Below are 21626 nucleotides of genomic sequence, written 5' to 3'. Positions count from 1 at the left end.
GTACATCACACCAGTTAAAGTCAGGAGGTGGGCAGAACCTCACAGAAGTGGGGACCATAGGGGCCCTACTAAGAATCTCCTTTCAATGTCCCAATTCCAGAATCCACCGAGGTTTGGGCTGGCCAGATCTCTGGAGGGACACTTTCCCAGTGAAAAGGCACAAAGAAGTGTGGCTCTTAGCCCGAGCATTTCCTCCTCCATGGGGTTTTGTCTCTGGGATTACTGAGACCACCACCAAGCCTTGCCCCCAGAGGAACTGCCTCCTAATTCTTTTTGACCTAAGAATGGACAAACAGGTCTCGTAGGTCCAGCTGAGTCAGGCTGACCATTTGAAAAAATCTTCAGGGAAAACAAGAAGGGAATGACAGAAATTACAAACAGCATAAAAATTGTCACGTCCAAAGTACAAGTCTCAGATTCTGAGAATAACATTGAAACCAGTGAAAAACTCACTGAGTTCCACATTCCTTGATCCCAAGAAAACGCCAAATCTAATCGTGGTGGCATAACTTAACAGGCCCCCAAGCCTGTCCCCTCCCTCCAGTCTAGCCAGCCTCTGGCCATGTGATGTCCCAGGCCAACTCAGGCCACTTTGTCATTAAAGACCATCTTTTACCTTTCACAAGTAAACCTCAACTTTCCCAAAAGGAGAGTTTGTTTTCTGGTTTACCCCTAAACTCACAGGTTTCTCCGCTTAACACCTTCCCCCATCACTGTCCTGGGTAGTGAAACGTCTTTAATCACCCATGACCCATGAATGAACTTTGAGATTCTCAGTTTTACTCACCTAAGGAGTCTTCTACTAACGAGACCCGCCCCCACCACACACATACAGATTAATGAACGAATGGGCTTCCAAAAAATCCATAGGATGTATAACAATGCCTTGTTCCCACATTCACCTTCAGATCCCTTCAAGAGTTAGCTTTGTGCTGGCCAGGAGATAAGGACACGTTCTCTCCCACCAGCAAAAGGAATCCATTTGCAAAGCAATATGCAAATAAGAAATGGTACGGGCTGCTTTTAAGTTAGCGAAATTGCAAGCACAGAATGAAGTTCCGCTTGAGATTCTGACCCAATGTTACCAACCTGTGTCGGGGAAGAACCGGAACGACACCCACTTGGGTCCATGGAATAGCCTCCTATGAATTTGGTCGTCAACTAAAGTCACGATTGCGGGGACGTCACAACTAAGGGACTATACGTACCATGTTGCTACTGGTAGAAGCCCAATTACTGTTAGCAGGGAAAGTCAGAAAATCAAAAATGAAAGTAGGGATTAAAGTTGGGCGGCGCTTTCGCCTTCTCTGAGTCATGACTCATTCGGGCTGCCGTCGTTGCCCTGGGATACCAGGAGACGCTGCGTCCTGTGCGTCCTGTATCTATGGAGACGACAACATGGCGGTGGTGTGAGTTTTGAACGTTGATCCCAGGGACCCAGGGAGCGGCGCGAGTGGCCAAGAAAGGTATCTGCCCCGAGAGGCCGTCTCCTCCGGGAAGTGGCCAGGGGTCCCTTTCATGTCCTTCAGAGAGTCCCGTGGGACTGAGACTTGGGTGAGATCAATCAGACTGGGGATTCCGAAGAGAAAGGAGGAACAGCTCTAAGTAAATGATGTCCTTTTTTTTTTTATTTTTACCTTTTTCTTCCTCACTCAACTCTACATGAAGACCTGCCACATTTTCCACTGATCATTTTGGGAATTTTTAAGTTGGAAGTTAGTAAAATAAAGGAAGCTGATAATATATATTTTTAAGTCCTCAAGATTAGAAAATTGGATTAAAAAACACCGCGTCCTTGCCCAGTGTGTTCCCAATGATTGCAAATGTGTGAGCCTTTTGGAAGAGTAGTGCAGGCTAGTGTGGAAGTTATGGTTGTTAATTATAGTAATGTAGGTTTATCTGGGGCTTTTTCAAATACTCTATTTCATTTGAGCTTCACATCAACTTTGTGAGATAGTCAGCATAACCCTCGTTATACAGGCCAGGAGTCTGAGGCTCCGGGATTTGGAGAAACTTGCCCATCTCGAATGAACCTAAGCAGATGCTGGAATCCAGCTTTCCTTGCTCCAGGACCAGTGTTTGCTCCACTAAACCCTAAGATGGCCCAGACCAGCTTTCTACCCCATCCTCTCTCATCTCTTCTACGCACTTGTTGCAATATTTCATGTGTTGACTGGAGACTTCTCCAGAGCCCTGAGGCAGGAGCTGTCTGTAGAATCCCCGGAAGTGACAGGCATTAATGAGTCAGCGCAGGACTACACAGTCATCCAGTAGCAGAAAAACAACAGGACCCTCTGCTCTGTCTCTCCATCTTGCATTTATTTGATTCTATTTAAGCGTACACTTCACAATTAAAGTAGGGTCCTTGTCTGTCTTGTCTGATGCCTAACAGGTCCTCAGTAAATGCTTTGTGAGTGAATGAATGAATGAACGAATGAATTAATTTAAGACAGTCCCTTTCATAGGTTTCGAAGATGTTACTGATTAGAAAAAACTGAATCAACAGAATCTTTTGCTCTGGATAGGTGGTGGGGTGGGGGTGGGAGAGTGTCTGAACGGAAGTTTGTAAATTTCTAAATGATAACCATAAAATGGTTTACTAAAGCATAGTATGTTTTAATAAGGAGCCAATCCCCAAACCTGAAAAGAGATTATTTTAGGCCAAATAAAAGACAATTCACATCTAATTATAAACTGTTGTAAGAATTAAAATACATATGAAGGCTTTACAACACTGCCTGGCACATGGTAAGTTCTCAGTAAATGTCAGTAGAAGTTGTTATTGATTTTGAGATTGTTATTGGAAGAGGTGGGAAAGTATATTGAGTAGTCTTCAAAATGTACATATGTTCCATAAAGGTATTAGATTGATACTGTCCAATATGGCAGCCACACCTGGGGGGCGGGTGCTGAAGGAAGTCTGCTAAAGGAAGAGGGAATTTGAGGAGATGGAGTCAGAGCCAGGTGGGACACTTGTATGTCCCCTAGTGCAGGGCTAAGCACTCTTCTGAGCATTTGGTGAAAGCTGTGGACTCTGTCCCTGGAAAAGAGCACATGTCCATACACATGACATTTTGCATATAATTTTCCTATAACATTTGCATACATATTTGCATATACTTTCCAGCTGTAGTCCATCCATGGATCCTTTTGCTATAGAGGTTGATTCATTTAACTTTGAATTGAGTCATTATTTCAATGAATGCTTACTTTAAACCTGGACTACAGGTCATGTACTGATAGAGGAAACTCAGAAGACCAAGAACGCGTCAGTGTCATTTGCTTCTTCTTTGCCCCTTATTTCTCTTTTCACAGGAGGCAAGATACATTCAGAGGAAACAAACAGACAGTAAAAGTCAGATAAAGGTAATGCATATACTTCAGTAACTCTCACTGGGAGCTTGCTGAGAAATGCCAAGTGTGGCCATGGAGGGCAGGGTCCCTCTTCCAAGTGCCTTTCCTGAATGATGAGTCTCTAGGCTCCAAGAAAAGCCCTGGATCTTGTATTCAGCATTGTTCCTCATGGTGCCACCTCATATGTGTTGCCAGAGCGGGGAAGCAGGCCTGCCACTGTGACAATGATGGCTATGGCCAGTCTACTTCATCGGCCTCTCGTTCATCACCTTCCCGTCTCTCCTCTGGCCTCTTCCAGGCTCCAAACTGGCAGGAACTCCAACTTAGCCAGTATTCCCCTGGGACTTGTGTTCCAGGCACCTGATGCTCATCCAGGCAGCTCCAAGCCCCACCACGAGGACGAGGGGCAGCAGGGAATATCCCCGTGGCCTCCCGATCAAGCCTCTGCCTGCACAATGGCCGTTCCCACCATCACTGGCAGCAGTGCGGTCATGAGTGTCTGCAGCAGCAGCAGTGCCAGTGCTCCTGTGAGGACACATCCAGGGCTGGGGGCAGGGCGCGGGCAGGGTGTCGCAGGGCCAGGGCCCAGGGGAAGGGTAGCAGGATAGGGGGTAGGTCTGAAAGGACCTGACTCTTCTGTCTAAACCCCAGCTCTAGAGCCTGCCTTGACTGAGGACCAAGCTGACTGAGGGGTGGGACCAGTGAGAGTGATCGTGGGGGAGGGTGGAGGGAGAACTCTAGGGAGACGCGAGTTGGAGGCTGATAAAGCGCCAGGAGCGTTCTTTTCCCTCAGAAAGCTCTTCTTGTCATGTCCCCCTAGGACTGTGTGTGACCAATATATTTATGTTGCTTGCTCTTGGCAGTTCTCGGGATTGTCTCTCTGTAACAGCATAGGGGCAGGGGAGGGGGAAGGGCGGCTGTCTGGGGATGTGGCTGTGGGGTATGGCTTTGTGTTGGGTGCAGTGTGTGTCTGTGTTTGTGGATTCTCATGTCTCATTAGATGTGATGGTGGTTGCACTTGCCTCCCTGTGGACTGGGGGTCATCTCACTCTTCCCTCTGTGCCATCCTGGGCCTGTTTGCCCTCAGCATCACTCATTGCCCTTCCCTGCTCTGCTCTGAGCTGGCAGGAGATTGGAAGGTGGCAGGAGGGGAGAAGCCAGGACATTTCTTTTCCACCCTCCCTGCTTTTGACAGTGTCTCCATCAGCAGTTGCATCTCCCTGTGATTCCAAGCCCACCCCCCAGACTGGCCTCTGGGCTCTACGAACCCGCCCACCTCCCCTAACCTAGGTGTAGTAGCAGCGTCTTAATGTTCCTCACTTAGGGGTTACTTCACTATCCCCTGTTTGTGCATTAAATTCCTTGTTTTAAAAAACCAGAGTGGCTTCTGTTTTCCTGGTTGGATCTGACTGATGTATCAGCTGATACTCACCCATGCCACCTTTCCTCCATGGGCAAATTGGGAAAGAAAATACTACATCGGCTTTCCGACACTCTCTGTAAATATTGAAACTGAGAGTGTAAGCGCCAAGAGAGGAGGGATTTGTCATTCTTGTTCACTATTGTAGCGCTTGGCTCAGTGTCCGGCTCATAATAGAGAGTCAATAAATATTTGTTGAGCAGATGAATATACCCTTACATTATGTAACCATATGAAAGCAGTACATGGTCAAAGATAAAATAAAATGGCACTGAATTGAGCCTTCATAGCAATGGCTATGGTAGAAAGAGGCACCCCGTTTGTCCTCCCTTCAACTTGCACCCTAGGAGTTTCTCCATTCCCCTCTCTGCTCAAATAGATAGGGATTAGGGATAAGTCCATGAAAGGGTTTTCCATTATAGATGAGAATTGTTGGCACATGTCACCTAGCATCATCAGAAGCAGTGCTTGGAGTGACCCTAGAGTCAGGGCATGGGGTGGAGGTTGGTCGCGGGCAAATAGGCTCCTTCCTCTGTTCCACCAATTGAGGGGTGGGAGAGGAAGTGTCCCCGTGGTATAGAAAAGTGCCTGGGCTAGACCACTCTGACTAGGAGAGGCTTCTGGAGTGAAGGGGTAGGATGGGGAGGAGGGGAGAAGGAAGCAGCATCTGGGGGTGCACTGAGGCACAGAACAGGCCAGCCAAGACTGCTCAGTGTGCCAGATGTAATGGCCAGATGGGGTGGCCCAGGGAAGGCTTCGGGGGCAGGGTTGCAGGGGATCTAGTTGGAAAACCATTCCAGCGAGCTTGGAAGAGGTAAGATCTGGCTCCAGGGCCTGCCTCCCCCTCACCTTCTCTCTTCAGGCCATCTTCCAGGGGTGAGGGGTGGTATGATTCATTACTTTCTGGAAGTGGGGAGATGTTTGCCCATTCTCTGGGTCTTCGAATCCTACCCCAATAATGCATCCTTCCTTCTTGCTGCCAACTGAACAGCCAACCCGCTCCATAGACACTCGGATGTGCTTCCCAAAGAAGCAAGGAAAAGTGAAGAAGAGGGTCGTCTGGGGCATTGAGGTGGCTGAGAAGCTGCACTGGAAAGGCTGGCAGCTAGGGCAGGAGATCACCAAAAACCTGGTTCTGAAAAATCTATCCTTCAAAATCCAGAAGATGAAATACAGGTACAAGTATGAGGGGTCAGAGACCCAGTCCCTAAGCCCTGAAGCACGCACTCTTAAAAAAAAACAAAACAAAAAAAAAACCCTTTAAAATGTCATAAAATCAGAAGAGTATATAAAACATGTGCAGTTTGAAGAATTATTGAAAGTGAAACCCACGTAAACAGATTAAATAATGGAATAATGACAGTGTCCAAAGCTCACTTTCTCCCATTCTGTGTCCCTCCCTGTTGGAACACCTTCCCTACCCATAAAGGTAACCACTATCGTAACTTTCATGCTAATGATTTCCTTGCTTTTCTCAAATGGATTTACTACCTATGTTTGCATCCCTAAATGATATAGTTTAATTTTACCTTTTTATAAGTTTTATGTAGATGGAATAACATGATATGCATTTTAACTCTTTTGTTTTGCTCTATTGTGTTTGTAAGGCTCATCCACGTGCAGCTATAGTTTAGCCTTTTTCGTTGCAATATAATATTCCAGTGTATGCTTATATGGTATTACAATGTATTTACCTATTCCTCATTTGTGTTGTTTGTAGTTTGGGACTGTTATCAACATTCATGTATACATCTCTGGTTGCACAAGTACAAGAGTTTCTCTAGGGTAGACACATAGGAATAGAATTGCTGTGCCTTAGAACATGTATATGTTTGTTTTTTGTAGGTAAAGCCAAAAGATAATCTTCTTTTGATTGGGATTTGATTTTCCAAAGTACTTGGATCATTTATATTTCCACCAGCCACATATGAGAGTTCCCATTCCTCCACATCTTTACCAACAATTGCTATTGTCAAGATTAACCTTTCTTTTTTTTTGCCAGTAATGGTAATTCGTTGTGGTTTTAATTAGCATTTCCCTGATTACTAATACAGTTGAGTGTCTTTTCATATATTATTGACCATTTCATTTATGAAATCCCTGTTTAAGTCTGTGCCCATTTTTCTATTAGATTATCTTCTTTTTTTTAATAGATGTTTTTAAATCATGGATACTAATATTTTGTCAGTTATGTGTTGTGAATATCTCTCCCACCTTGTGCCTTGTGACTTGTCTTTTCCTCTCTTTATCATGTCTTTTGAAAAATAAAAGTTCTTAATTTCAAAGGAATCAAATGGTTGATGCTTTTGATGCGTTTTTGTATCTTGCTTAAGAAACCCTGCTTTACCCCACCTAGGTCATGAAGATATTCTCCTACAGTTATCTTCTAAAGGACTTTATAGTTTTGTCTTTCATCTATATGCAGTTGGTTTTCATGAATGGTTTGAAGTCAGGATCCAATGACATTTTTTTCCTCAACCAAACGTCCAGTCCTCTCAACACCATGTATTGAAAAGTTCATACATTCTCTGGTGATCTTCCCCACCACTGTTGTATGTCAAGTGTCCGCAGATGATGGATCCAGGCGGAACTCTCTGTTTCGTTCCCTTGATCTACTTGTCTCTCCCTGGGCCAATATCATTCTGAGCTTACAGTAAATCTTGATATCTGGTAGTGTAAGTCGTCCGACTTCGTTCTTATTCAAGGTTGTCTTGGCTATTCTTGGCCTTTTGAACTTTTCCTATAAATCTTCAAATCAGATGATCACACATACACATAAAAACTTTTTGAGATTTTGATTGGTATTTCATTGAACCTATAGATCAATTTGGGGAGAATTGACATCATTACAAATTGAGTCTTCCATGAACACAGTATGTCTTTATTGAGGTCTTCTTTCATGTCTCTCAATAAAGTGTAAAATTTTCTCCATAGATGTCTTACTCATCTTTAGTTAGCTTTATTCCTAAGTATTTTATATTTTTGATGGTGTTGTATATGTTATCTTTTAAAGTTGTTTCATTTTCTGCTTGTTCCTAGTTTTTTTAAAAGTCGTTTTCTATATGGATGTTTTGTGCGTAACCTTTTTGTGTCCAGAAACCGTGGTGAATCCTCTTATTAATTCTAATAATTTAATCATTAATTATTTTTTTCCTATGTACACATATTTTATATGGAAATCACACTTTTCTTTCTTTGTCCTTCCTGATTGCACTGTTAAATTGGAAAGTGTTGAACAGGAGTGGTTATAGAAAGTATCCTTGTTCATAATCTCAAAGTGAAAGAGTCCATTGTTTCACCATTAATTTGAATGTTTCCTGCAGTTTTTTTTCCCTCAGACTTTATCAGGGTAAGGAAGTTTTCCCTTCTAGTCCTAGGTTGCTGAGAGTTTTTCTCATAAGCATATGTTGAAGTTTATTTCATATTTTTAAAATTTAGATGCTCATCTGATTCCTTTTTCTTGTAATTTGTTAATATGGTGAATTCCATTGATTTTCTATGTTAAACCAACCATATGTACATCTAGAATAGGTCCAACTTGGTCATAATTGAGCATTCTTTCTATACATTGCTAAATTCTTTTGGCTGACATTTTGTTTATAGGTGATAATGGCCTGTAATTTTTCGTTCTTCTGCCTTGGTCAAGTTTTGGTAACAACATTGTGATGGATTCATAGAATATGTTGGGAGTATTTTCTTGTTTTATATTATTGGGAAGATAAGGCTGGAATTATTTTTTCCAATGCTCGGTAGGACTTTCTGCGAAGCCATTTGGCTGAGCATTTTCTTTATGAGAAGATTTTTGAATACTTAATTCAATTTCTTTGATGATTTTCGGTAGGATGGCCATAAAATTTATTGTGTAATCTTGAGTCAGTTTTGGTAAGTTATGCTTTCCTAGGGATATGTTTGTTCATCTAAACTTTCACATTTATTGGTGTAGAGTTTTTGGTAACATCGTCATCTTATTAAAATTCCTAAAGGCTACAGTATCTGCAATTTTGACCCACCCTAGAACTCTGTACCTCTTCCGAGGTCTCTGATTTGAAAAGCGTCCCTGGCACCTCTGTTCCCTCCTTGGTTTCCCCCAGCTGAGCACTCAAGGATTTGGTTAAATCAGGGCAGCCTCCCCATCCCTGTCCCCATAACCACCATGGGCATCAGGTGCTGCTCCCTTGCCCCTATATCTCTTTGGTTGGTGCCCTGACATCCTGGAGTGAAGATCTGCTAGAAGAGTTGGAAGACGAGGGAGACAGGGCCTCCTGTGACAGAGCCCCTGTCTTTGCCCCTCCATGGTCCCAAGGACTGAGCTTTCCAGGGTCTTCCTTGATCTGTCTACCCCTTCTCGTTTTCTGAGCCCTAACCCTGAAGTGCGTGTCTCCTGGCTTTCTGTTGCAGGCCCCCCAAGACTAAGTTCTTCTTCACAGTCGTCCCTCAGCCCATCCTCCTGAGCCCGGGCATAACCCTCACTCTCCCCATCATCTTCCGGCCTCTGGAGAAGGTAAGGTCCACCATGGCAAGCAGAGGGCAGTGGGGGACACAGGCGAGTGACCTCGGAACTGGCAGCACAGAAAGGAGCTCTCCCACCACACACGCATCCTGCCAACTGTGGCAAAAGCTCTAGCTTGGGAAGCCCTGGAAAAGGTCAGACCCTAAACTCATTAGACAGAGTGGATTTCCAGTTGTACATTATAGGGGCAGAAAGGCTGTGCTACTTACTATATGTGCCATCAGAGAGCCCCAGGTTCCTTGGTCTCCTCCTGCTCTCAAAATGGTCTCCCCAAATACTTTGTTCTCTTCAAAAGAGGCCCCATATCTCTGAGACCCAGACAGGGATGGAACACAGATAACTGATCCTCTCCTCGGAGACTGAGATGGAGGGCCACAGCGTGTTCCACCCCTCAGTGGTTGTGTTGGGGGGATGGCCAAGGTCTGGAGTGGGATGTGTGGCTCCTGAGTACCACCCAGGTACCACTGATGCTGACCTGCCTCTGTCCCCAACCCCTGTGCTGCAGAAGGAGTACAAGGACCAGCTGTGGTTTGAGAAAGAAGAGGGAACGTTCTGTGTGGACCTGAGGGCCACCCTGCCTTGCCATAACCTCATCTGCCCACCGTCCCTGCAGTTGCCCATGTGTGCCCTGGGGGACATGGCCGAGGCCTGGTTCAGCCTGGACAATGTAGGGTGAGGGGAGTGGCTGAGGCTCACAGGTGCAGAGAGTGATTGCTGGGAGCAGGAGAGACAGCCATGTCCGGTGGGGGAAAGCAGTGGGGGGGGAGTAAAGAGGGCTGCGCGGCGTGTCTGCCCTCTAAAGCAGGGACAGGGATCAGAATGAGCTCAGTGGCTCTGACCTGCCCCACCCTCCAGGGACCTGCCCACCTTCTTCACCTGGGAGTTCTCCGGCCCATTCCAGATGCTGCCCGCCACAGGACTCCTGGAGCCAGGCCAGACATGCCAGATCAAAGTGACCTTTCAGCCTCTTATGGCTGTCATCTACGAAGTTCAGGCCACGTGCTGGTATGGGGAGAACAGCAAGCAGAAGAGTAGCATCCAGCTGCAGGCTACGGGTGAGGCCCGGCCTCTCACCTGTCCACAGAACCCACCTGCTGCACCTCCCTGGGTCTCAAAGCCTCAGCGTGCCCCGCTACCCCACTTTCCTCCCTGGCCTGGCCCCCACAGTACCTCCTCCAGCTTCTTTCCCTCCCCCCAGCCCTGCAGGTTTTGCCTTTTCCTTACCCTCCTTGGTGTCACAGATGAGTGTGTCCCTGGGGACACATACCTTCTTTGAGGGGCTGTTCAGCGTGGGGCCACAGAGGCCCTGGTGGGTTTCTCCCCAATACGCCCCTATCTCTGCCCCAGCCAAATGTGCCCAGCTGCTGGTGAGCATAAAGCAGAAGCGACCAGAGGACCAGGATGTTGAGGGCTTCCAGAAAGTGCTACACTTTGGCTCCGTGGCTGTGGGCTGCACTGCCAAGAGGCAGATCAGGCTGTATAACCCATTGATGGTATGCGTCCTGTGCGTGTGGGGGGAGTGAAAGAAGGACTCGGGACCACAGAGCTGAGTATTCCTGAAATCCGCTCCCTGTACAGAACGCCCCCGCTTCCCATATCTTTGGCTCCAAGCCTCACATAACCTATGTCTGTTGATACACACATGCATCAACAGGTATCTCCCTCTCTTCCCAGCTAGAGCTGAGCTGGAGTATTCCCTGACCCCTAAGAGCAGCCCTAAGACTGTATTGACCCCAGGACCACAGCCTTTATGGTACCTTTGGGGGGGAAAGTGCCCTTCTGGTCGGTCCCCATGCAAAGCACATGGCTTGGCTCCTTCCTTCCTCCTGGTGGAGGCAGCATTGTTCACACTGAAAGCTGACAAGTGGGGCACAAGTTGGATGCTAGCTGCCCTGCCCCCCTGGGCTGGGCACTTCAGTAATAGCAGACTTCCCCACCCTGTGATCTGACCCCTGCTGTCTTCTGCTGGCCCCACAGGTGAGTGCCCCCTTCAAGATTGAAGTGGCCCCAGACATGCTGACTAAAGACCAGGCCTTCTCGTGCCCCACAACCTCTGGCATCGTGCCCCCAGGAGAGAAGAAATATGTGTCGGTGTTTTTCCACCCTGACACCTTGGATGTCAGAACCATGGACTACTTGTCCATTATACCCTCTGGCTGTGCCGCCCAAACCCTGCTCAAAGTCGTTGGTTTCTGTAGAGGTACTGGCAACCCCAGGACGCTGCACTCCCTGGGGACAGGAGCAGCCAATGCTTGGGAGTGGGAAACGCTGCTGGCCTGCTCCTAAGAGCGGTGCCTCCTTGCCCTTCAGCCTGGGTGTCTGCTGCCCCCTGGTGGGCTCAGTGAGGAATCCTGTGTGGACACCGGGAGATCATGTTCCCATCCTCACCCCTGGTGACCTGGAGGTCTGCTCAGGCTGCTGGGTCTTCCGTCTCCTTTCCAGCCTGGCCTTCTGTCTCCAGGCAGCACCACCTCCCATCGGTGGGACCCTTTCTGAGATACCCTTGGGGAGGCTGATACTCCAGCCCCACCCAGGTGGCAGCGCCCACTCACGGGGACCCCATCTCCTACGCCCAGGTCCTGCTGTATCTCTGCAGCACTACTGCATCGATTTCAACTGGGTTAACCTTGGAGAGCGGTCAGAACAGCCCCTGTGGATTGAGAATAAATCGGACTGCACAGCCCACTTCCAGTTTGCCATTGACTGCCAGGAGAGTGTCTTTAGCATCAGTCCTACCTTCGGGACCCTGGTGGGCAAGGCCCGCGTGACCCTGCACTGTGCCTTCCAGCCCACTCACCCCATCATCTACTTTCGGCGGGTGGCCTGTCTTATCCACCACCAAGTGAGTGGTGGGGGCGGGGCAAGGAGGGGCTCCCCTGGGAACTAGAGGGGCCAATCTGAGGCCCACTGATGAAGACAAATGCTTGGTGCTCACCCCCACATTCTGGAACTTCTGGGGCTGTCTGCCTGGATCATCTCCTCCAGGGCCCCAGCCTGGCTTTGGAGCCAAAGCACAGCCAGAGGTACGTGAGGTTCACGCTGAGCCAGGTGGGTGTGCCAGTCTGGCCCCGGCTGCTCCAGGCTGGGGCCTCTTCTGCTGCTGTTGCTGGGGGGAGTGGGCGATGGACCTCACCCCCCACAGCACATGCAGGGCCAAGAGCCTTGAAGTGAGTACCTCAGTCCAGGCCCCCGGGAAAGGTCATACAAACTGTGCCCTGACCAGCTGGTGCCTGGCCACGGTGGCAAGTTGGGCCTGAAATCTAGCCTCACATGGACAAATGTCACAGGACCCACTGTTCCTGGACCTGATCGGGACCTGCCACTCGGACAGCACAAAGCCAGCCATCCTGAGGCCTCAGCACCTGTCTTGGTACCGCACACACCTGGTGCGGGGCCTGACGCTCTATCCCCCGGACATCCTGGGCCTCATGCTGAGCGAGAAGAAGCTGGTGCAGGATGAGAATGGGGCCCTCATGATTCCCATGGAGGTTCGGTGGATTCCACGGGGCCCGCAGGGCAGGCTACCCCGCCCCAGATTCATCGCCCTTCTCTAGCAAGTCTTGGGCAGCCCTGTTCCCCCAGAGCCTTGTGGGGGTGACCTGTATGGAGCTCTTGTATGTAGCCTTTCCCAGAAAGGAGCATGCAGATGAGGGGCGTGTAGGAGGAATGGCAGTGGGACCCCCACCCACCTGTCTCCCCCCACGCAGGACCTGGAAGACATGCCAGCCCTACAGTATCCCCCCATCCCCCCCATGACTGAGTACTTCTTGGACGGCACCAGCGACTTGGCCATCTTCCCCCCGCCCGTCAGCATAGAGCCTGTTGAGGTGGATTTTGGTGCCTGCCCTGGGCCCGAGGACCCCAACCCTGTCCCCGTGTGCCTGATGAACCACACCAAGGGCAAGGTCACCGTGGTCTGGACACGCAGGTCTAACTGCCCCTTCTGGGTGACCCCAGAAACCTGTGATGTGCCCCCGCTCAAGTCCATGGCCATGCGCCTGCACTTCCAGCCGCCTCACCCTAACTGCCTCTACATCGTGGAGCTCGAAGCCTTTGCTGTTTATAAGGTGTGTGCAACGGGGAGGCTGGTTCTCTGCCCGCAGAGCCTGAATGCAGGGTGGGGGCGGAGGGGTGACAGAGGGGTGCTGCAGGATCAATCCTCTCCCTCCAACGGGGAGAACTCAGCTGGGGTCAGCCCTTGGGGGAAGTTGGGTGCACAGGGGCTCCTGGATTCTCTTTTAGTCCTTGAAGTAGGATGGAGCCACGGGCAGGGACCAGGCGCAATCAGAGCCACCGGGTAATTATGTGTATGGGGTGAGGGGCTTCTAGCACAGCTTCCCTTGGCCAGGACACTTGGAGCACAGGCTGTCCCTAGCTCAGCCTCAGTCCCAGAAGCCCGTCACTCCTCCTCTCCAGGTAGTCCTGCCCTTTCCCTCCCTTCTCAGCTATGCCCACCCTGCCGTTCTTGCCTCGTGGCCTGGTGCTGGGGCCGAGAGAAGAGTAGAGCGGTGCAGTCAAGAGCAGAGACGCTTACCAGCCATATGACCTTGGACAAGTCCCTTAATGTCTCTGAGCCTGGGTCTTTTCACCTATAAACTTGGTGTCATATCTGAACTTTTGAGAAGGCTTTCCAAAGCCAAGTCTTTAATCGCCTTTGTTCTAATATCTTGGCAGTGGAGGGATGTGGAAGTTTGTAGGAATGAGACCTGCCTTGGCCGTCAGATTTTTAGGCTACATGCTCTAGCCCTGTGCTGTCCATTATGACAGCCACTGGCCACATGTGACCACTGAGTACTTAAAAATGTGGCCGGTCCAAACTGAGATGCTGTAAGGGTAAGAGACTCTGGATTTCGAAGACTTAGCACGAAAAGAATGTAAAATATCTCACGAATCCCTTATATATCGATTATATGTTAGAATAAGATTTTAGATCTATTGGGTTACATAAAACATATTATTGAAATTTATTTCATGTGGTTCACTTCGTTAATGTGGCTACCAGAAACTTTAAAATTATGTTTGCAACTCGTATTTGTGGCTTGCATTATATTTCTATTGGCCAGTGCCTCTCTAAGCACGTTCCTACAGCACATCCTAGGGCTGGCGTGAGGAGTAAAGGGCGTGTTTGCTGAGTGCTCCGTGCTGGGCCTGGCGCACAGCCAGAGAGGCTGTTATGACTTGTTCTCTACCCTGTCTTCCCAGGGAGTCCCTCCTTTCTGTGCCTGATGTAGGACGCCTGCAGTGCAGGGAGCAAGCTGGGGCGCCCCTCAGGGTCCGACACAGGGCCCTGAGCTTCTCCCTGGGCCCGCCCCCCCTCCAGGTCCTGCAGAGCTTCAGTAACATCGAGGTCGACTGCACCGTGTGCCCGTCCTGGAACCTGACACTCCGGGCGCGAGGCCACAGCTATGCTTCTGGGTTGGAGCACCACGTCCCCCAGTACTCCCTGGACGTCCCCAAGGTGAGAGTGGCCCCGGCGGCCGTGGGAGTGGGACTGGGGAGCATGGCTTCTGCTGCGGCTTGCAGGTCCCTCTTCCCTCTCTGATGGCCTTAGAAACACATCCTGGCACCCTCCCTGGCCATCCCGACTTCCTCACCACCAGCTCCTGGGGCTCTGGGCCAGCTGAGGACGCTCTCCTGGGCTGCGGCACTGGGACTGGGGGAGTCTCGGACTCAGACCGCTGGCTCCTGCCTGCTCCATCGGAACATTCTCTGGTCCTCTCAGGTTTAACGCTCCAGTGCTTCAGTCCCATGTTGACTGAGCACCTGCTACAGATAGCTCACCACACCATGAGTCCCTGCCCTTGGGGATCACCCAGGCCTCGGGTGGGGTCGCAGAGCCGATCCCTTGGAGTCGCCCCTTCTTCCCGGGCCCCTCCTCTCTGAGCAGCAGGATGCTAGAGAGCATGAAGGCGTAGGCCCTGGGCTAGGTGGCCAAGTGCCAATTCTGGTTTCTCCTTTGGTGATGTCATCAGTCCTTTCACCCGTCTTCGCTACCCTCATGCCTCATATTGCTGGAAAGGCACCACTTTTGGAGAATATACTTGGGGCGATCCTACTCCCCCTACCAGATACACTTCTGCTCAAGCGCGCCCCTTCCTGAAGTCCCCCCTGACTGCTCCGGGTTCTCCTCAGTGACCCCCTGTCCCTTTCCCTTGGCCAGTTCCTCCCAGCGGTTTGTGACCTTTACCGCCATCCAGCACATTCTGGGCCCGAGTTGCTCCCTAATGCCTCGTGCAGTGCACTTGTTGCCCAGCTGGATGGGGCACGCTGGCAGCAACTTCAGGCCTTGTGTTCTATAGCCTGCTCAGCTTTTCGCCTGGTGCTGACCACAGCCTAGATGCGTAAGGAGTGTTTGGAAGCTGGGATTGCGGGGGCTTTCCCTTCGTCAAAGTAGGGTTCTCCCAGCCACCTGCAGGAGAATCACCTAGAAGAGGCTACTTGCCTCAGACACTCCTGGACCAGGATCTCTGAAAGTGGGTTCTCCAGAAGATGGTTTGAGGACACCCTAAAATGAAAGAACTCTTACTTAACCTTGAGGAGGAGTCTTGGAGGCCCCTCGGAGGATCCTAGGGCCAGTTCCCGTGGCCACTTCATCTCCCTGTGTGGAGGTCTCCAGAAGACAGAAGCATTTTGGGGGGGTCTGGCTGTGGCCTCCCCCATTCTCTGCTCCAGGGCGCTGACTGGGATGCATGGAGGCATCTTGGATCTCCTTAGAGACGGCGCCACCCAAGCCCACATGGACTTCCCTGAATGTATTTGTTGAGGTGGGTGGGGATGTGGGTCTGAGCATGGGTCCCTTTTCTCTTGTACCCCAGCTGTTTCCTGCAGTGTCTCCCAGTGAACCCTCCTACCGCAGCCTGCTCCTGACCAACAGAGGCTCCATGCTGCTGACCTTCAACCTGGCCCCCAAAAGCAGCTCGGACATCTCCCTGAGGCCCACCTCAGGCCTTGTGGCCCCTGGAGCCCACCAGATTTTTCTCGTCTCTACCTACCCCAAGGGCAACTCCTGGAAGCAGCACATTTTCTACTTGCAGTTCAATTTTTCTCCCCAGTATCTCAAGGTGGGAGGCATGGGTCAGGGGCTGGGTCCTGGGGCGTGGGCCACAGTCTGGGGCTTCCCTTTTCAAAGCCACATTCTGGGGTTGGCCTCTGAAGCTCACTTAAAGTAGACAAGGGGCTGGTCCTTCTCCCAGACGTGACATGGCAGGGAGAGGACCTCTCACCACATCTGTGAACAGCTCTCCCAACACTTAGGGTCCTGCCTGTCCACCTCATGGGATCCGGGATGAGAAAAAGGGTGCAGATTCCCACAGGAAGGAGCAGGGGCCACACAAGACTTATCTGCAGGTGGTGGAGGCGTGTTTGGGCCAGGTCAGGGAAAGGGTCCAGGGTATGGACCCATGTCTGGCTCATGAAATGGTCTGTACATCTTTTCTTAGTCCCTGAGTTCTTTTCAAGAACCATCTCCTGGGTCAGTCCCGAGACACCCTGCCTTTGATAGAAGCTGCCCATGCCCAGGCTGGCATAGGGCTGCCTTCTCCAAGGGGGAAATCTGCCCACCCATGACTTCCTGAACATTTGGGGAGCGAGGACTGCAGGGTGAGGTCCAGGCACTGTCCTCCCTCCTTTGGCCCCAGGAGGTGAGCATGCAGAGCCGGGAAGAGCCGCTGCAGCTGAAGCTGGACACCCACAAAACCATCTTCTTCAAGCCCACCCAGGTGGGCTGCTCCTCCGCTAGCCTCTTCACCTTCCGCAACCCCTCGCGCCTGCCACTGGAATTTGAGTGGAGGGTCTCCCAGCAGCACCGAAAGATGCTGGCCGTCCAGCCTGCCAGGGGGCTCATCCAGCCCAGTGAGAACCTCGTGAGTGCCATGTCCCACTGCCAAGGGTTGGAGGGAGGGGTACCCGCTGCCCTCACCCCCACCATCATCTCTTACTCATGTCTGTTGAGCCAGGCTTACTATGGTCACCTCCCATTCCATCCCTGGTCACCTCCGATTCCATCCATGGTCACCTCCCATTCCATCCCTGGTCACCTCCCATTCCATCCATGGTCACCTCCCATTCCATCCATGGTCACCTCCCATTCAATCCATGGTCACCTCCCATTCCATCCATGGTCACCTCCCATTCAATCCATGGTCACCTCCCATTCCATCCATGGTCACCTCCCATTCAATCCATGGTCACCTCCCATTCAATGCATGGTCACCTCCCATTCCATCCATGGTCACCTCCCATTCCATCCATGGTCACCTCCCATTCCATCCATGGTCACCTCCCATTCCATCCATGGTCACCTCCCATTCAATCCATGGTCACCTCCCATTCAATCCATGGTCACCTCCCATTCAATGCATGGTCACCTCCCATTCAATCCATGGTCACCTCCCATTCCATCCATGGTCACCTCCCATTCCATCCATGGTCACCTCCCATTCAATCCATGGTCACCTCCCATTCAATGCATGGTCACCTCCCATTCAATCCATGGTCACCTCCCATTCAATGCATGGTCACCTCCCATTCAATCCATGGTCACCTCCCATTCAATCCATGGTCACCTCTCAGCCTTATAAGTAGGTGTGATTACCAGTATCAGCACCTGCCATTTTACAAGATAGACCTGAGACTTAGAGAAGAAAAGTCTATTTACTAAGATTATAAATTAGGAGGAGGTGCAGAGCTAGGACTTAAACCAGGGTTTCTGATGCCACTGCCCAGGGGCAAGTCCACTCTCCATCCATGGTCCCCAAAACCATGAGTTCACTGGGAGGTGGTTTGGAGAAGCTAGATTTGAGGCTAAATGGGTGGCTATCATTAAGGGGTGAGGAAGGGGACTCCTAGAGGTGCCATTGGCCATGTGGAGGGGGGCACAGGCTGGGACACACACTAGCAGACCCCATCCTTGCCTAGGGTTTATAGACTAGTTGGGAGGCCAAACTTGGGCCACAAACCACCAACACAGGGTTTCTGCAAGAAGCCAGGGGTAGTAATCAATGAGGTGAAGCAAGAGCCAGCCTTGAAGGCCTGGAGTCAGCCTTGAAGGTCCACACCCAGCTCCCACCAAGTGCCCTCACCAGCTGTCTGAACTTAGGCAAGTTACCCCAGTTCTCTGAGTTTCTGGTTTCTCATTAGAAAACGAGGCACTAAAAGAATACCACTTACCTGGTAGAGATAAAGGGTTGAGAGGCTTAGGGTGATAATATAATACACGATGTGTGTAAAGTGCCTGGTACAAGGTAAAACACTCAGAAAGGGTTACCACAGCTTGATGTCCTGCAGTGGGACCTCAGACAGCCAGGACTCCGGGTGGGGGTTTCCCGGAGACCCCCATACAGGGATAATCTCTGTGACCACAGACGCTGACGTGGACCTTCAGCCCCCTGGAGGAGACCAAGTACTTGTTTCGAGTGGGGGTGTGGGTCTGGGAAGCAGGCCTGCCCCCAGACACCAAGCCCCCCACCACCACCCACTACATGATCCGGCTGGTGGGCATGGGCATCAGCAGCAGCCTGTCTGTGAGTGGGAGAACCCTGGCTTCCAGGTTGGGGTGGGGCGCTGGGGGCCAGGGCACAGGCCTGGGCACCCAGGGCTCTCAACTCTAAGAGGGCAGGGGTGGTAGCTTTCTGGCCCCTGGTCCGCACCCCTGGACCTGCCCTTCTTCAGGGATTCTCTAAGGCCAGGGGTGGGAAAGCCAGAGCCGTGGGCCTGGGGGAGCCCCCACCCCGGCTGGCTGACTCTGGCCCTCAGGTAAAGGAGAAGGAGCTGGACTTTGGGAATGTGATGGTGAACAGCCAACAGTCCAGGTTGCTGGTTCTCCTGAATGAAGGCAACTGTACCCTCCATTATCACCTGTTTCTGGAACAATGCAGTCCTGAGGGCATCAACAATGACCCCCTTGGTACTGGGCCTGGGCTGGGACTGGAGCCAGGGCGATGGGCAGTGAGGGGCACTGAGTAAGATGGTTAATCAGACCATGGTTTGGGAGGAGGCAGAGCAGGACTTAAACCTAGGTGCTTCAACTTTCTAGATGGATGGCATTGGGCTGGCCCTCTCTGAGCCTCAGCTTCCTCGTCTGTAAAATGGGGCTACTGGTGGCACCTACCTCACAGGCTGCTAGGTGGAGCAAAGTGTTTAGCAAGTGCCGATGGCACAAAGACAGGTCCCCTCCATCTTGGTCTGGGAGGAAGGATTCTGCTCCCCGTTTTCTGGCTCAGAGCCTGTTTGGTAGCCAGTGCTTTGCTGGCCTTGCAGAGGGTGTCTGGGAAGGGTCAGGAGGAGAGGCCGAGCCTCTCTGGACTGCACTCAAACCCTCTATGCCCTTGACCCCACCTGGCTCATCCCTGAGCAGCTCTTCAGCTGGACCGCACAGAGGGGAAAATGCCACCCCGATCCCAGGACACCATCTGCCTGACTGCCTGTCCCAAGCACCGGTTCCAGTACTCCTGGACCATCAGCTACTCTCTCCTCTCCCACAGAGGTACCTGGGTCAGCTGGCATGGAGAGTCAGTCCCTGGAGGAAAGAGGCAGGGTTGTGTGAGCAGGACGTGGGTGGGGAGATTTGGATGGTCCAGATAGAACTAGCAGAGTGAGTGTGAGCATGCAAGGGTGCACCTTTGGGTGTCTGGTGTGTGTGCCTCATACCAGCCACCTCTGTCTGGGTGGGTGTCCCTGTATGGGGTGCCTGAGCTGTGGAGGACTCAACGCAAAAAGTGTGGAGCTGTGCTAATTTACTGTAAGAGCTTAGACAAACCCTCAGCCGCCCTGGGCCCCAGCCTCCTCCTCTGTAGAATGGAGTTATTCCCAGCCTGCCCTGGGGCCGCTAGGAGTTATCCAAGGCAGCACAGAAGGGTGGCTCAGAATGTAGACTTGAGCCAGACTGCCTGGGACTGGGTCCTGGCCCCAGTGCTTATTAGCCATGTAATCTTAGCAAACTGTTTAACGCCCCTGTGCCTCAGTTTCCACATCTGTAAAATGGGGATAATAGTGATGCACAGGCAAGAAAAAGGAAAGAAGTAATGATACAGGTTTCCACATGGATGAACCTTGAAAACATTATGCAAGTGAAAGAATTCAGTCACAAAAAGCCACAGATTCCATTTATGTGAACCATCTAGAATGGGCAAATCTCTAGAGACAGAAAAAAGATTTACCAGGGGTCGGGGGAGGGGAGAGTGGGGAGTGACAGCTACTTGGTACCAGGCTACTTTTCGTGGTGATGAAAATGTTCTAAAATTCGATAGCGGTGATGGTTGCACAACTCTGTGAATATACAAAAGCACTGAAGTGTATGCTTTAAAAGGGTCAATTTTATGGTATATAAATTATGTTTCAATAAAGCTGTTAGTAAGCATTAGTTTGCACACAAATAACAGTGCACATGAGGGTTTCCAGGCGGGAATTCCCACCCGTTCTCAGGAATTTTTTTCGCTTTCCCATTCCTGAATCCCGAGAAAAGTTGGTCAGGAAATTGGGAAAATCGGCTCCTTGAACCAGTGATACCCACAATGGGAAATAAACATACTACTCACAATGTATCTCTTAGACATTTTCCCTGTTTATCGCTAGGTTTTCTGGGTGGGAACTCCCGCCCGTTCTCAGGAAATTTTTTTGCTTTCCTGTTCCCGAATCTCGAGAAAAGTTGGTCAGGAAATCGGGAAAATCGGCTCCTTGAACCCAAGTGGTTGGTAGTATCGGCTGTTACTTTGTGGAAAATTTCATTGTGGAGAACAGAAAACAGGTTATATCTCAGGATTCGGGAATGGGAAAGTAAAAAAAGTTCCTGAGAACAGGCGGGAATTCCTGCCTGGAAATCCTGGTGCACATTAAATACAATGGTGTGTGTGAAGCACTTAGGACCCTGCCTGGTGTGTGAAAGTATCAGACAAAGGTTGTCTGTTGTTGGAAATGTCCCCACCCTGGGAGATTGCTGCCCCTGGCAAGGGTCCAGGGGTCCTGCACATCCTGCCAGGGGAGCCGGCAGGTAAGCCCACTCCTCTCTTCTGCATCCCTGTCCCCCAGATAATACAGTTGGGGAGAAACAGGAGCTGTGTCGAGTCTTCCTGACCGCCGTGTACCCCTTACTCTCCATCCTGGATGCCTGCTCCATGGGCAGCGCCCAGGGCATCACCCGGAAGCATCTGTGGCACCTCTTCTCCCTGGATACATTCAACAGTTACTTGGCACGTGACCCCACCCCCTGGGAGCTAACCTACAAGGTGCCCACGCGGCACAGGTGAGCTGGGCCTGGGGGAGGGGCCGAGCGTATCTGAGAATATTCTTGGAGCTCTCTGCCCACATTCCCAGCACCAGGCCCAGTCCAAGAAATGGCTCTCTATC

At 50.8% G+C, this 21626-nt stretch overlaps 1 protein-coding gene across 4 annotated transcripts in view; it reads left to right on the top strand.

Moving 5' to 3' along the window:
- Positions 1–1351: 1351 nt before the first annotated feature.
- Positions 1352–21626, top strand: part of CFAP65 (cilia and flagella associated protein 65) — a 34020-nt gene continuing 13745 nt past the window's right edge. The window contains exons 1-19 of one of the 4 annotated variants that reach the window (XM_074313489.2): positions 1352–1466; positions 3316–3366; positions 3711–3881; positions 5766–5950; positions 9173–9275; positions 9790–9956; positions 10140–10339; positions 10632–10777; positions 11262–11484; positions 11861–12126; positions 12572–12772; positions 12992–13351; positions 14605–14742; positions 16100–16345; positions 16922–17146; positions 18647–18805; positions 19038–19188; positions 19639–19767; positions 21309–21522. In XM_074313489.2, coding sequence (XP_074169590.2) covers positions 3810–3881; positions 5766–5950; positions 9173–9275; positions 9790–9956; positions 10140–10339; positions 10632–10777; positions 11262–11484; positions 11861–12126; positions 12572–12772; positions 12992–13351; positions 14605–14742; positions 16100–16345; positions 16922–17146; positions 18647–18805; positions 19038–19188; positions 19639–19767; positions 21309–21522 — 3185 coding nt within the window. In that variant the 5' untranslated portion in view covers positions 1352–1466; positions 3316–3366; positions 3711–3809. The other 3 variants (XM_019741883.3, XM_088793925.1, XM_088793924.1) reach the window with 3 other exon arrangements.

This window comes from Rhinolophus sinicus, chromosome 17, assembly GCF_057876585.1.
Source record: "Rhinolophus sinicus isolate RSI-liver-muscle chromosome 17, RSI-T2T, whole genome shotgun sequence".
NCBI classification, from domain to species: Eukaryota; Metazoa; Chordata; class Mammalia; order Chiroptera; family Rhinolophidae; genus Rhinolophus; species Rhinolophus sinicus.
This window is presented reverse-complemented; position numbering and strand designations above follow the sequence as displayed.